This window comes from Mugil cephalus, chromosome 2 (genome assembly GCF_022458985.1).
Source record: "Mugil cephalus isolate CIBA_MC_2020 chromosome 2, CIBA_Mcephalus_1.1, whole genome shotgun sequence".
NCBI lineage: Eukaryota > Metazoa > Chordata > Actinopteri > Mugiliformes > Mugilidae > Mugil > Mugil cephalus.
In genome coordinates this window covers 8,287,706-8,303,777 of record NC_061771.1, presented here as the reverse complement: position 1 = coordinate 8,303,777, position 16,072 = coordinate 8,287,706, and the positions used below count along the sequence as shown (strand labels likewise).

Sequence of the window (16,072 nt, the reverse complement as noted above, 5' to 3'; positions counted from 1 at the left end):
TGATCCTGAATGTTCCTCTGTTTTTGACGTAAAAAGGGGCGTGGTACGTGCACGTAGACAGTGCTGAGCCCCGCCCATAACCCACCCCGGCGGTCCAGTGGCTCCCTGTACTATCTGACAGTCCCGTGCCGGCTGAGAGAGGGACACAGAGAGAGATGGTGCTGACTGGTGTCTGACAAGTATTCTACTTTATGACGTCAATTACACGGGGAAGTCATACATGTTTTTTTATGATTTATGAGTTTTATCCATCGAAAATCGGACGGAAATGTACAGCAGCCTTCTGTTTTTGTGATGCAGGGACATTCAGTTAGAGAGGGCGCTCGTGAAACCGTGGCAACATTTAGCTAGCTCATTCATACCTTTAGTTGGAATCTGGTTAAACACGTTTCTGAAAAACTTGCTCACTGACAGCAGCTAAATACAAACAAACAATGTTTCTGAGACACGTCCGCCGGTTCCCGTGGGTGACCAACGTCACCCTGTATGGCTGCCTGTTCGCCGGAGGGGACTTCGTCCACCAGTGGTTCTCGCGCAGGGAGAAAATGGACTGGAGGCACACGCGCAACGTCGCAGTTGTCGCATTCAGTTTCCATGGCAACTTCAACTTCTTTTGGATGCGTTTTCTGGAGCGCAGATTTCCCGGGAACTCCGCCATGATGGTGATGAGGAAGCTGTTCCTGGACCAGACGACGGCAGCGCCCCTCGCTACCAGCGTCTTCTACACAGGTCGGTGGCACCGAGCAGGCTTCCCGGGCAGGCAAAGGTTAACCCTAAACCAGACCGCATACCTGTCAATCTGTAACTTGACCCAAGCTCTCAGTGTACTCATCATGCGGTGTAAAGATCAGCCGTCGTTCATTGTCCAGTGACACAAACCTTGACTAGTAGAGGTCACCTGAAAGACACCAAGGAGTAGACAATCATAGGAGCATATCCATGACTGGAGGATGAAAGCGAAACTGCAGGAGTACATCATGTTTTACATATATCTTCATTTTTATTTAGGGTTATAGCTACGATAAGTTTAGCAGAAGCTGAAAACCCATTGTGAGTCCCAGTATTAAATAAGTACAGTGCACGCTCTTTTCAAATTTGAACACACTGCTTCCCTCTTTGAACTTTATAAGAGCCATAGTATTGGTTTGTAACTGCAGTGTTTGGTTTTACCGTAGAGACAGTCTGTTGTAGGCTTTAACCATTCATACAGAAATAGGTTGAGTTGTATGTGAAGAATCTCCATTAACATAATCTGTTAATTTAATTGCTCCGGGTGGTTTTTCCAACTAGTGAACCCGTCTATGGCCGGAAACTCCAAATTCAAGCTGTGAAATGTTTTGGAGACAAATGTAAGACTATGTTGCAGGTCTTGGGTCTATCCATCACTTAAACAAGTAGAACCGGTTAGTTGTGGTTAATTGTTTTAGATAATTTGTGTGTCTGCTCCACCGTGAGACAAGGTAACGTAATTTCATGTAATACGCACTGATGGTGTGTTTGTTGAATGACAATAAAGCGAGTCTAAATTTAATCTAAGTCTTATGTACTGTGGTCTGAGACACAGGAACACAGTTTCAGTGATGGTCATTTGTGTTGTGTATTGTTGATGGCATCTGTCTGTGTGTGTGTCATTCAGGTGTCAGTTTCTTGGAGGGCAAAGAGGACATCCTGGAGGACTGGAGGGAAAAATTCCTGAACACATATAAGGTGAGACATGAAGCCTCTGATTGCCAACATCTTGACAGAGAGGCTGTAGACTGAGTTAACTCAATTGAGTATAGTTTGTGTATACGGGAAATACAAATAGTTGTTTGTTGTGTATTATTTTGTTTTTAGAAGAGTGGATTTAGAGAAGTTGAAAGATAAAATATGTTAATCTTTTCTTTTTGTCTCTCTTTTCAGACGGGACTTATGTTCTGGCCATTCATGCAGGTAAATATTAACAACTTGTGTGCATGTATGTTAATGTGTGGAGAAGAAAATCTAAGCTCAAGGTACACGGTGGTTCAGAGCTTTCAGCCATGTTTGAGGCTCAGATTAAATCTAATTCTTGATAATTTTACCACTGTTACATTTCTGTTCATTTAATGACAGGTGCACAAAGTGCCCCGCATCTATTTATTGCACAACATGCTGAATTTTGAAACCTAAACATAAAGAACTACCTCATAAGATAATAGACTTAAACATCATAGCACAGCTGAAACGGACTAGACTATTTATTAGCATTTGAGGAAATCTTAATGTTATTTTTTTAATAACAATTAATGTTATTTTAAATTACCCTGATAATGTAGTATTGTAATATACCTGACATAAGTCTCTGTTTCTCAGTTTGTGAACTTTGCCTTGGTGCCTCTGTACGTGCGGACTACCTTCACCGGCTGCTGTGCTTTTGTCTGGGCAATCTTCCTGTGCTTCTCACGTCAGAGCGGTGATGGCACAGCTGGTGCTGCTCTGGCATGGATGTTCCCATCCAAAGAGGAGGGAAAAGAATCCACCAACGTAGACTGTAAGGATGAGGCCGGTGCCCCTAAAGAGGGAACAGAAGCACCTAGATCCACATAATGGCACGAAACCTGAATAGAAACTGGTCCAGAGGACAATAGTCCTGGTTAACTCAATGGCTGATGTTGCACTAACATTGTTGAGGTCAAAGGTTGGACTGTAAATATTTGTCCTCATGAGGCTACACGTGATTCGAGAAACAGCTTCCAGAACCAGCACATTGAATGTATATGTGGTATATTTTAATGTTATATCGATATTTATGCAGCACAGTGGAAAAATATCATTCAGTCCTAACCTTCCATGCTACGATGAACTATTGCCATCTTATTTTTTTTTAATTTTGATAAATGCAGCCTTGTGTTCTCACATATACAACAAAGGTCCTAATTCAGCTGATACAAATAGTTCTGACGACTTAGTGGAAGTTGTGATGATAAGGAGAAGATTTATAATGAAATGAAAAGCTCTAATAGTTTCCACCACGTGGAACGGCAGCTAAATTATTACTTTTAATTTTGTACAATTTGGGAACACTTAAAACTAGAAACGTAACTATCGCTCTTGTGTCTCTATTAGCACAAGTTTTAGACTGTTATCTGAGACTGTAATGGAGTGCCTCATCTCTCTGTGCTTTCGCTCCAGTTTACACTCTGGTACGTGCAGTGCCAAATACAGATGCACACAGACACTAATGATATGTTATATTATATACCTGTGAATTATTTATGTGTCGGGACACATAAGATCCATAATATGCTGAGTGAACGGTACGAGTCCATACTGTAGAAAAACAATGGAAAACATTTTGTTGTGTAATGTAGATCTGAAATTACATTTGATTTTGTTTGTTTGATTTTAATATCTAAATATAAGACAGTAGTGACAATAACTTTGATTTTACCCGGTAATAATTGTTGAGGTTTGTCTCAGATATCCATTTACTTGAATATTGAAAAGCTGCCTCCTTGTTTTTGTAATGTACGTTAATGTTATTGTGTGGAGTCCTCTCTGTTGTCACTGTTGTCACTGTTTCAAGTTCCAATGTTACTTTGCAGGTGTTTTTGCCTGCAGTGGTTTTAAAAACTGACATCTGGTGCCTCTGTCAAGCAGTTTTCTACTAAGGTGAATATTGCAGCTAAATACGAGTGAATTTAAAGAAATTTATACAGCTATACAGAGGCCAAACATCTCTTTTCTGCCTCAGGCAGATAATGCATTAACTAACTTTTGATTTCATATGTGTTTGCATGTGTCACTGAGATTCCTGGAAAAAAATCCTCAAAGAGGATTAAATTAATGATCTAAAATATAAGTAATACATACACTATTTTATACATGTGTGGTGCTGGGTGGCTGTAATATTTGTTGTGTCACAACATAAAAATGAATGCTATTAATAAAATATTAATATATTAAACAGTGTTTGGACTGTAGAAAAACAATTTAACAGCTGCTTGTCCCTGTTGTCTTTTACGTTGCATCCCGGTATAATAATTGAATATTAGTGTATTAGAGTGTTTGCTCCTTATGGATGATTCCTGTTTATTTGATTATTTGGTTTCATTTTGCGCTAACTGCACAGACATAAATAATATTGATTGACGAATAAAGGAAATCATCTCATTGACTCATTGTGTACGGTTTCCTGCGCAAGCACACAGGTATTACAAAAAAAAAAGATAAATATGTCACTGCTGAGCTGGAGTAACACAACAGACCAGCAGCTGATTTTAAATGTCACGTGTTCGCTATCACAAGCACATGTTGCTCTTTCTGGCTTTTGCTCAAACCAGAAGTTCCACTCCAGTCTGAATTAGTTGTCACTGAGTGTCTCCATCATTCGTGGAACCATATTGAACACAGCATGTACTTTGAAAGAGTTGCAGTGATGCCCCCTCAGGCCTCAAAGATGACCCTTTAATATTATATTGGTAAGAGACAGCTTTGTGGGACATTTGTGTTATATTTTGCTGCATTATTTTTACCAACTACCTTGTTGTGTCCCCACAAGATATAGCACTCAGGACACACAAATAATCACACACAACTGAAAGGTTTAAGGTATGTGAGTATCACATTGAGTATAACATTTGTCGCTTTTAGTGTTCACGCAGACAGACAGAGGTTGTCATGTGATTGGCTTCCCACAGCTAAGAATACACGTCATGAAGATGACCATAACTAAACACATATTCCTGTCACACAGAAATAGGAAAAGGTCTCTTTTAATCACGTCAAACACCTAGTCAGTGTCTCGTCTTCTGTCTAAGACACTCATGTCCAGTAAATCATCAAGAAGGGGATAATAATAGCCCAAACAGAAACACTGTCTTTGTGGTTGAGAATAACACAGTAAGAATAACAAAATGCACACCATTCTTTGAAAACTAGTAACTTCCACAACCTTTACAAGCCATCCAGGGCCTACTGCAGAGAAGTGTCCCCGCAACATGATGCTGCCACCATGCTCCATGATGGAAATAAGATAAGATAAGATAAGATAAGATAAGATAAGATAAGATAAGATAAGATAAGATAAGATAAGATAAGACAACTACATTTTGCGTCGTCCACATGCATTGACGCAAACTCTAGTCCACACTGAATCTCTGATTTCCATTCTTCCAAACTGACTAACCATGCTACAGATCTTTACTTCACCAACCGTGAGACTAGTAGCCCGCAATTAGCTGGACTTCTGTTGAATTAGTAACTTAAGATAAGATAATATAATCATTCTCTTATCCCACAGTGGGGACATTTGCAGTGTTGCAGCAGCACAGAGTCCAAAGGACGGTGCACACAAGAGATTAAACAGTGACACACCACATAAATCACTTATTTTACACTATACAAGAACTATAAAGAACTGGCATTACTTTGCAGAACTCTTTTTTTCAATTTGCATGTTGACAGTTTTTTTTTTTGTTTGTTTTACACCAATAAAAGGTGGAAACACCCATGATGTAGGCAGACAGCTTAGATACGTTTAGAATTACTGAGAATAAACTGTGAGACAGCCCGACCATGCGAACTTGTGTGTTCATCTGTGCGCATGTTGTTTTTTTATTTATTTATTTTTTATTTTTAACCTCATCTCGTTGCCAGTGGGTGTCTCCCAAATCCTCACCTCCCAGCCCGCACTGCGCATGCTCCCCGCATCCTCTCCATCCCCACGTCGAGGGACTTGAAAGCTTGAATAAAGATGCTCAGCGTCTCGGGTCGCTGGCGCCTCGTCACCGGGTGAAACAGAGTCATCTGGAGGGTCGGAGGGAAACGAGCACGTTTTTATTTTTAGCACCTTTCGTCTCGCGGTTTCGGCTTCTCGCGGCTCTTCACATCGACATGGAGCTGAAGAAATCTATTTCGGACACCGAGCGCGCGCTCAGGAGCTACGGCGCCGTGTCGGAAACGGCGTGGACAACAGACAAAGGTGAGCATCAAGCGTCTGAATGTGAAGCTCCAGCCCAGAAACACCCGGTTATGGTCTCAGTTTCTTCAGCGCGATGTTTCTGTCTGATAGACCCCGGTCAGCGGTGAAATGGTTAATGCGTGACTCACTAAAGGTTTGGGACGTATCGATAGCGCTGCCTCGGAGCTAAAAGGCCGATTACTTCCCCTACATGCTCGCCACATTGCCTTCTGCGGCTTGTGGGGGAATTTGAGCCAAGAAATATCCCGCAAGCATTTTCAAACTTGTGGTCATCCGAGTCCGCCTGATAAGCAGATAAGCATGCAGCAGCAACGCACTCAGTGCTGAGCCATTAATCTGGACTCATCAATGAAAATGGAATTATCCGAGTTAAGAGAATATTAAGTGGTTTATTTATTTATTTATTTATTTTACTAATTGCCAGTGTGGATAACTTTGCGCCATTGGTGCGTTTCTGCACAGTAACAGCTTTAATTGACCGCGAGGGAAAATCCCAGCTCACTAGCACAGTTTCACTTGAACACAACATCAGAAGCAGCAAAAGAACATTAAATTCAAAGTCTCTCTTATTTTAATCCTGCATTTACGTTATTTTGTATATTTATGGATGCCCTTACAAATATTATTTTCACAGGAAAATAAAGAACTGACCACTGAACTGACCACTGACCTTTTTTTTTCTTTTTTTTACAAATTCTTGTTACAATATCTCAGAGCCCCATGCTACGTTATTATGTTATGTTATGCTGGTTAAGTTATTTGAACTATATCCTACAAAACTAAAGAAATCTGACAACAAAATAATACTCGATCAAATGATCTTGAAAGATTATTTTAATTATTTTCCACTGTTCTCAAGTCCCAAGTGGTGAGGAGCGATGAGTGACGCATGTCAACAAACGGATAACAGATGACATTTCAAACATGGCCCCCCTCTGCTTCTGCTCCGCTGTAGATAGCTCATCACTGGGAAGCAGGGTGTGAAGAAACTTCCAGATTAAGTCTTAGAAGATGATGTTAAATGCAGTGGATATTTTTAGACACTGATCCCGTCATTTCGCTCCCTCTGTCTCCCTGAAAACAAGAGAGAGGTAAAGCAGAGCCGTCTCCCTGCAGGATCATAGACGTTTATTTTTGAAACAAATCCGAATGAAAGTGTTTTCCTTGCACTTTCTATTTTATGCTCACCACCTGATTTTTTTTCTCCCTTGTGTAGAGGGGGGTGTGGTCCGGTGACAGCAGCAGTATGTATGTAGTGTGACTGCAGGATGTGTCAGGCCTGCCTGCATTGGATGTCAATCAGATGCTGATACTTCCCTGCTGAAATGTCTGCTGCACCGCGCACCAGTCCCACTCGCCAGGCTCTTTAACCCTTGTTAAATCATAACCAATTTGCTTTAATAAAACGGGGCTAATTCCAGCTAATTATGTGCGCGAGAAGGCTAGTTCACACCAGGTGGCAATGTGAAGAGAAGGGTCATCCTCCGACTTCACAGTTAACCTCACCTCTCCCTGGCGAGCGAGCCACGTTTAATTAGCAAGGCTCTCAGCCGTCCGCTCCTTGTAGTGTTTTTTAATGCTGAGTACGTGTGAGCAGTTGGCCGAGATGAGAGTGAGCTGTTAAGACATTACTGAGCTGGCACTTTGCCACTTTTAATGGTCCAGTTGGGACTCAATGCAGCTTGGTGTTATCGATGATGACCAAGTGCCCGTGAGGGAAAGAGAGTGTGCGAAGAAAAACAGGAAAGAGAAGAAAAAAAAATACAGAAAAAAAGGAAGATCAGTATTGGTGCCACAGTTCGATGGCACAAACTTTGATTTAGCGTGTATTGTCAGCATACATAACGGGTGATGAGTCAACATCAGCAAGGCCCAAACAACATGGGCCCTCCTGTGCAGACTTCTGTCTGCTGTGGTGAGTCAGCTCCGTCCTCAGCAAGCATGCCTGAAAAGTACCACAAACACAGACTGCAGTTTGTGTTGCTGCAGGAGGATGAAGAGGCAAACCAGCCGGCTTCTAATGTAAACAACAGCTCAACAGCATTTGACAGCTTAGGACTAAAGATGCAAAGACTTTGTTTACTAAGGTACATAAAGGCAGTTCATAAACTGGATATTCTGTCTTACAGCGTTGTTGTGTCTTAATTCATAACCAGGAGCACCTATGACTATTTTAATGTCAACAGGGAATTATGGGAAGGATAAAGACAAAGATAAAGTACTCCTTAAAACATGTCTATATGGCCTCCTCTTGATCTAGAATATTTGTTTCATGTATGAGTTAAGTTTTATTGCAGGGAAGTTTTTTTTAGCTCCAAATTTAAGTCTGTGCTCTCCTAAATATCCAGGATCCTACATTTCCCATACTGCAACTTGACCTTTATTTATACCAGGTGAATCTTTTATATCTTTAAAAGTCAAGGACAAAACACTTCATCAGCCTATAGTCCATATGCTGATAAGGTCAAGTTAAGGCAGGTGCACCAGCGTTTGCAGTGGTCAGTGCATTGAGTGGTTGGTCAGAGTAGTAAGTGTTAAGTGGCTGCAGTGTCTCTGCACATTGTTGGATGATATGGATCGTTAGGTGAGTGGTCCAGAACAGGAGGGAAAAACTCAATCAGCAAGAGGCCACGGCTGGTCACTGATCAATGTCGGTCAACAAACCTGTTATCTGGAAAACTGTCAGTCCACTCTGCCTTTAAACTTCAAATCTGTCTCCCCGTGACACATGCTTTGTTTCTGAATATCATGTTCTTGGCTGCTGTGAGAGGACACGTCACATGGAGACAGGGCGAGAAGTGCGTCTGCCAAAGAGGTGACGCTATGAGAAAGTTTTCAGAGATCAAAAGACTGAAACGTTAACAGAAAACTCTTGAGTCCAGCATGAACTCAAATGACAACATAGTTGCGATTAAGATCTCACATTGGATGTTGGCCGCAGGAATCTGTAATTTGCAGTTACTGATGTTGCTGTCATTTTAACCAGAAAATATGCTTCAAACTCTGAGCTACTGTCCAGTGACACAAACAAGTCTGAAGCAGATTTGAGAAAAAAACAACAGGACTAGGAAGTCAATCTTCCTTTGTTTCCAGCCAACTTCCTTCACTTCTTACTGTTCCTCTCCTTTCTGCCTCTCAGGTCACTCAGACGTGTCCATGGCCGAGAGCACTATGTCGCCGGAGGAGATCGAGGTGGAGATGGCTCGTATCCAGCGTCTGCGTGAGGTCCTGGTGCGCAGGGAGTCCGAGCTGCGCTTCATGTGAGTGTCACTTTCTGTGTTTTCGTAGCACCAAACGTAATCGAGCGTGACAATGACCCGATCGATACCGTGTCGTAAAAATTCCCCGTTGGCGTCCTTGAGCAGATAAGGAGGTGTGCCCTGTCGCCCCGACGTGGTTAGCGCTCTTAAGCTGCGAGGGGTTCTTTCCTGGAGATGGCCGCTTGAAAACTGTTCGATACAGAGGGAAGCTGCGCATTTGTCCATTGATTATTCAGGGGATGTACATGCCAATAGCAGCTGAATGAGTCACTCACGATAAACTCACTGGCTCCTCATCAACGTTAGCTCAGAGGATTACAGATCATTAGCTGTGATGTGACACACTGTGTTTACTTCCTCTGGAAGGCGTCTGTGCTTTTTGTGCCTTTTTTTTTATGACAACAATGACTTGATCAAATACAGGATTTAATACTCTAATAATGTGATGCAGTAATTCAAGACAAACTAGGGCTTCAGATTAGCCACTCACTGTTCATTAATCTGCTAATTATTTGCACTCTTCTGTTGCAGAAATGTATCTTATGAATTGGATGTTGCAGAAAAATAGTTGATACCTTTTTAAAGCTGAACTGTTAACAGGAATACACATTTTTCTTTCTGTCTATATATTGAATTTAACAATCCACGGCGTCCGCAGTGTGACGGCTGAGCTGTCCGACCAGGCTGATACTCACCTAAAAGAGCCCTCTCAGCTGACAGCGGCAGTTCACTCGATCGGCTTCATTAGGCCGCCACGCTGCTTGTTGCTCACGTCCCTGTTGTCAGGCTGGAGTCTGCACATAAACACGAGCACGTGTGCGCCCACCGACACACGCAAACTAGCAGATGGAGTGTCAGAGTGCACAAGCTTCTGGGATCCGCGAGTAAAACACCAGCGGGACAGGGGGAAAGTCAGGAGGGAGGGGTCTGGAGGGGGTGAGGGAAGGAAAAGGGAGGGAGGTGTAAAGCAGCAACGGGGATGAATGCGGAGGGAGGAAGAGTAGGAAGAGGAGGAGGAGGAGGAGTATTGAGGCGGTGGATGAGTCATCGGCCTGATATACAGTATCGCAAGGAGAATTAAATCTGTGGTAGCTGTCACTGCTCCACAGAGAGAGGGGGAGGCGGGGATTTAGGGGAGAAGTGAGGAAAATGTTGACGGTGAGACGTCGGCGCTGCAGGAGGCTTGGATTGATTTTTTTTTTTTTTTTGCACGTTTGCCATATGCACACATAAACTCACACTGTGATGTGTGATGGTGACTTGAGGCTGTGAAATCTTAATGACAAGTAAACGAGTTCAGCGGCTTCTGACAAAATGTGAGGAGAAATTAGACATTAGGGCTGAAACAAGTCAGTCAATAACCAGAAGGGCATGTTTTTTTTGTTTTTTTTTTCCAGAATAAAACCCAGTTTGGTTTTGGATCGTTTTAGATTGTTGGTTGGACAGAGAGACTTTAAAATATTGTTTCCAGGACCTGGAAATTGGCGTGACATACTTGACCGGATAAAGAAAAGCGATCCTTATGTGCCAGTGTGCTCTTCTTCCAGGATTCATCAAGACCGTCCCATGTCATTTCAATCAGATAAACATGTCCAAACTGGAAATGGAAGCAGCTAATGATATCAGTGGTCCTTTAGCCTGATGGAGGCCGGCAATTTACCCTCTGCATCTCCCCTTCTTCCAGGATGGACGACATCCAGCTCTGCAAAGACATCATGAGTTTAAAGCAGGAGCTCAGACAGATTGTCGCAGTACCAGGTACGATTCACACACACGCTCACAAGCAGCAAGAAGAGCCGTGAGCGTTTCAGGAGATAGCTCAAGATTGATCGCGTTGCTAGCAAAACTGTCCAATTGCCCTGTTTGGAGTCAACTAAAAATAGAGTTTTTGTCAGGAAGCGCTCGTGTTTGCAGCCCGACAGAGTCCCATAAGCTCTGAAAGCATCGCAGGCATTTATAGGAAGTGTTGTGACGCTAAACTACACAGGATGGATCATAAGTCTCAGGGTCATGGTGGATTTGCCAAGGAGCGATGATCATACACACACACAAACACACAAGTGTCACAACCATTGAAGGCAATAGGAGCTGAAGGATGCTTTCCAGGCAAAGTGAGCAGATATTTATTTTTTTTTACACCCTTTTTGCATTTGTGGCAAATGACACAGACGTCGTTTTACGACCACAGTGACGTCCACTGTCACGTGTCATCTGAGAAAAGCAGTTGAAGCGGTTCACTGACATCAGCAGCGTCTCAAATAGTAACATATACATGAAGCTGGTGTCGTGTTCAAGGACACACACACGTGGCAAGACGGTGATTTTTTTTTTAACCACTTGAAATCGCTGCAGTGTGGACAGAAAGTGACAGAAACACCTGGCAACCCAACGAGAAAATCCAATGGAAGAGAATTCTAAGAAGGTGTTGTGAGTTTTTAACAACGCTGAGAGCAAAGCCAGGAGTTGTGGCATTCGTTGGCACTGGTTGCGTCAGGACATATTTTCACTGTCAAGAAAATATTGAGGTCGTAAATCCCTCGATGATCCTATCAAAACAGACGGCTGACAGACTCTCCTGCGTCATTGTGTTTGAGCTACGCACAGGCAAAACGTGGGGTGGGGTTCTCTCTGAAGCTACGCTGCCCCACTTTGTTTCTGGAGAAGGAGCTGATGTTTGCAATCATTTTTTTATTTATTTCTTTTTTTTCCAAACAGACTCAGCAGAGCCAGACAACCTTCCCCTGCAGCTGGGTGCATATGCATCCCTGTGTGTGTCTTTGCGCCTGATCTGCTCTGATTTTTTATTTATTTTTTTTTGTGCTTTGGAGCATGAAGGTTAGGCAAATGCACATTTCCAGAGAAACCCAAAGCTCAAGCTTTGAAGCATTTACATAATTAGGTTAGTGTTTTTTTTTCTCCATATAAATTATACATGAGGGTAAAATTAAGTTTGGGATGTGACCCAGTGGTTAAGAGACTGCGGGCTTCGCTATAAGGTTAGATCTAAGCAGCCTGGTGTCTGCTTTGATTTTTTCACATGGCTGTCTGCACAAATATCCATTTATTTTTGGGACTCTTTTAAGACCAGCCTTTAATTTTCCATCTTCCCTCTTTGCCAGAGAAAGAAAAAACTAAGAAGCAAAAGCAGAGGGAAGAGGAACTGATCCTGAAGATCCATAAACTGGTGCAGAAGAGGGATTTCCTGGTCGACGACGCCGAGGTGGAGAGATTAAGGTACAGCCCGCCTACGTCTCGTGCGCTGTTAATATCCGGGAGCATGTCTCCGGGAGCCGTATGTGTGTTTGTTTACTTGATCACTGCCGGGTAGGAATACAGTTTATTTGGTCGGATACACGTGGGAGGACGGAGAAACGGCGGGAGGGAGACTCATTAGAGTACATGTGTAAAGCAAGTGTGAGCATGACTGAAGGCGGCGGACGGACCCGTTTTATCATCACAGCGCAGCCTGCTGTGCGCGCGCGGGTGCGATGCCGACTGCTTTGGCTTCGTCATTCTCTCCTCCCCCTTCTCTGCTCCAACAGATAACCCACATACAGATAACGGTCAGACACACATGATGCTGGTTTCAAATCACAGATGTCCGTGCAGCCGAAAAGACTCTTTGTGACACCACCGAGTTACGACACAAACGTGTGTAAAAGTTGCCAAATTTATGTTTGGAGGGCAAATGACGGTCTCTGCTGAAAGATAAGTCCTTGATGATCATTGAGAAGCTTAAACAAAGATTACTGTGCAACTCTACTTTCCATCCGCGATGAGATGGGCGCAGAAAAAGAACAAAGAGTTCTGGGTTTGTACTTTGATTAGAAGAGATTAACTGCAAGTGAATGACAATATTTAGTGAAGCAATCGTTGGTGATTACACTCCCAGTGATGGGAAGCGTCTTCATGGAGGGGGATGGACAGGACCTCCCAGTGATTTGCTGGTACGGGTGAGAGAAAGTGCCCTGTCAATCAGGAGGATGAGGAAGAGTTTCTTGGTGCATGTTCTGAAAAGGGAGGATGACAGCGGTGCAATGACAGACTTTATTATCCTTTACTCTTTCATGAAATGGAAAACCTCCTTTGACACAGGCGATGGAGACAGCAGACAATAAAGACTCGATATTTAAAGAAGCAGCCCTGGTTGATTCCAGTAGAACCACTGAGAAAGTACGAAACGGTGTTAAACATGTGAATGAAGAGGACGTCCCACACATAAAGCTCTGTTCCAGCTTCCACCTTTTGCCGGGTGTCGTCTTCTGTCTCTCACCACATTGCAAATAAAGATTGTGCACATATTCATACGTATGAGTCGAAACATTTCCTCCACTTGTAGCGTGGACATAAGAAATACCACCAAAAAAGTGTGGGAGGAAGTAGGAAGCTGCCCCTAGTACCAACACTTGATCTGACCAAAGTCACCCATGAAAGGTTTCTAGGTCTTGTCAAATGGCTCCTCTTGTTTGTTTGTTTGTTTTTTTTCAAACAGAATTTAATCTTCTCTAATTCCAGTTATTTTTATCATCTCATTCAGTGCGCTGGTGCCATTTCCTGGTTCCGATTAATTGTGATGAATATTGGTGGTGGCAGGCCGGCCAAAGATATCATATCCTGTTCTGCATTATTTTCTCTGGAACTCCCAGTTCATTTTGTCCAAAGTACTCCAGATCTTCTTACAGCAAGTGGAATATTCTTTAATAAGGTGACAGATGAGTGCTTTTCCATATTTTTCTGTGAGGCCTCAGGAATTGCTTGGTTTCTCTGTGCGTGATGCTGCGTCCCTGCTCAATGATTTATTTATTCTCTGTGACCTTAAACTATAACAATACATGAGGCGTCCAGCTCGGACTGGACCCTTAAGTCCATGTAATAAACGGAGACATTCATTAAGTTGCTTTGGAACTAAGATATGACTGTATCACGCCACAGGGAGCAAGAGGAGGACAAGGAGATGGCGGAGTTCCTCAGGCTGAAGCTGATGCCTCTGGAACAGAAGCTCAAAGACACACAAAGTGAGCGAGAGGCTAAAGACAACTCATCAACCAGAAAGAGACAACAGTAGCAGGCATATCTACTTACAAAACGTGTGTAAAGTGTAACGATCTTTCTCTTTCCTCTTTATTTACGGCAAGATCCTCCAAAGCCCAAGAGACAAATCCCAGAGCCGCCTCCCAACAAACCATCCATCACCAAGTCAGGAGTGGCCATCATCAAGGACTGCTGCGGAGCCACCCAGTGCGCTGTAATGTAACTGACCTCTTTATGGCCCCGACACCCACATGACATACATCACCTCCTGTTACTCAGAGGACCACTGTTAGTCTCCTTGAAACGGATCGGGAATCAGATTTAACTGATCCCCAATCAATATTAAAGGAAAACTATGCTGCAAGTTTATGAAGTAAAATGAGAGGAAGCTAGGAAGAGAACTGTAAATTCAAACAAATCTAATTAATATGTAGTACGCTGATGTATTTATTCAATCTGATCCGATCATTCCATCGTGAAACATTCCTTTGAGGTGGCAGCATGGCCCATAATGATGCATCTGATTCAAGCAGAACTAAAAAGCACAATGTCCCCATCTTAAGGATGAGATTCTCTGCGTGACAGGAAAGTAACAACGTTTTCATCTCGCCACGTTTCACGGTGGCTTATTAATTCTCTCACTTTCAGGCGAACTGCAGCTCTGGATTTTCATTATTTTTGGATTCCTGTTGAAGTTAAACTGGATTTAATTAAATACTAAAGCGTTTCTGTTATTAGTCTAGCCCACTGTCTAAAGTGGGGTTGTCAAAATAATAGAAACAACACAATAGTCCTACAAACCATAGCCTACAGAAATGTAAACAGTTGAATCAACAGCTCTGTTATTGCCGAATACCAAACTCTTAATGAAGGTAAGAGTCAGAGGACTGTTGCATCTGGATGCTGTCAGTCACTAGCGTACCTAATGAACTGGCACAGGACAGCTTGGATCTTCAGAAAGAGGTTTAAAAAAAAAATTCCCTGCAGTTACCAGTAATTGCCATAGGTGTCGCCAAAGACAAGATCTTAGAGAGTGACACTTTTATTTGAAGAATTCACTTTAATGCACCACTGCTAACCCTTCTACACAGCTGCGTCATTAGGCTGAGTGCCAATTAGCAACTTTTATATGCTTGAGAGAGCGAGCTTTCAAAACTGCACAAGGAATAGACTAAACAAATTCTAGGTGGATCACAACATCAAAGATTACCGATCATCGTTCCTTAAAATGTATCAATAAATTCAGTGGGACGGTCGTGACGTGCACCTATCAGTTTTATTTAGTGCCATTAATGTTAAATATTAAACAAAAACATTGCCCCGACTTTTTCATAGCGCTGTAGATAAAGTGCCAGTTGGCATTCAGCCTCATGTGACTCACTCCTGTTATGATTTTATTGCCTGTAACTCCCAACTCTTAAATCATGCTTGCTCATTCCAACACATCACTCACAACACATCAGCTACCGGGAAGTATTGACTGCAGTGGTAAGATGTCATTCACGGTTATTATGGATATTTCCAATACAAACAACTTGCATCCTCTGAATTTAGTCTCGTGTTTTTATGATAAACACCAGGAAATGATTGCAACTCTCTTGTAAATGCCTCTAATAGACAGTGTATGTTTGAGTGTATTTAGGACATTAGTGACTCCTGTCAAGCAAAGTGTTGCTCTCTGTCACTTCTGATATCTTAGCATTCTGTAGTTGTAGTGAAATTATGAAGGTCCTAATGTTGAATATTGAACAAATATGCAGAAAATAAGCTGAAACTACCTGTACATATATGTTTAAATAAAGAGCATCTTTCAGGAACGTGCCATCTTTTTTTTTTT

At 42.5% G+C, this 16,072-nt stretch overlaps 2 protein-coding genes across 2 annotated transcripts; both read left to right on the top strand.

Moving 5' to 3' along the window:
* The first annotated feature begins 84 nt into the window (after nucleotides 1–84).
* LOC125004348 (mpv17-like protein) lies at nucleotides 85–4,138 on the top strand. Its single transcript, XM_047578886.1, has 4 exons — nucleotides 85–729; nucleotides 1,637–1,707; nucleotides 1,903–1,932; nucleotides 2,335–4,138. Exons 1-4 carry the CDS (start codon nucleotides 435–437, stop codon nucleotides 2,566–2,568), a joined length of 630 nt encoding a protein of 209 aa, XP_047434842.1. The 5' UTR covers nucleotides 85–434; the 3' UTR covers nucleotides 2,569–4,138.
* A 1,503-nt stretch (nucleotides 4,139–5,641) lies between these two features.
* On the top strand, nucleotides 5,642–16,052 carry bmerb1 (bMERB domain containing 1). Its single transcript, XM_047577451.1, has 6 exons — nucleotides 5,642–5,944; nucleotides 9,084–9,204; nucleotides 10,889–10,962; nucleotides 12,324–12,438; nucleotides 14,137–14,219; nucleotides 14,340–16,052. The coding sequence occupies exons 1-6, from the start codon at nucleotides 5,857–5,859 to the stop codon at nucleotides 14,456–14,458; spliced, it is 600 nt and encodes a 199-aa protein (XP_047433407.1). The 5' UTR covers nucleotides 5,642–5,856; the 3' UTR covers nucleotides 14,459–16,052.
* Nucleotides 16,053–16,072: the final 20 nt, after the last annotated feature.

Excerpts from the sequence above, each read along its gene's own strand:
- LOC125004348 (XM_047578886.1), top strand. The coding sequence starts at position 435 with ATGTTTCTGAGACACGTCCGCCGGTTCCCGTGGGTGACCAACGTCACC. Across the intron at positions 1,708-1,902 it reads AATTCCTGAACACATATAAG|ACGGGACTTATGTTCTGGCC; the intron begins GTGAGACATGAA and ends CTCTCTTTTCAG. Across the intron at positions 1,933-2,334 it reads TGTTCTGGCCATTCATGCAG|TTTGTGAACTTTGCCTTGGT; the intron begins GTAAATATTAAC and ends TCTGTTTCTCAG.
- bmerb1 (XM_047577451.1), top strand. The coding sequence starts at position 5,857 with ATGGAGCTGAAGAAATCTATTTCGGACACCGAGCGCGCGCTCAGGAGC. Across the intron at positions 9,205-10,888 it reads GAGTCCGAGCTGCGCTTCAT|GATGGACGACATCCAGCTCT; the intron begins GTGAGTGTCACT and ends CCCTTCTTCCAG. Across the intron at positions 12,439-14,136 it reads GCCGAGGTGGAGAGATTAAG|GGAGCAAGAGGAGGACAAGG; the intron begins GTACAGCCCGCC and ends ATCACGCCACAG.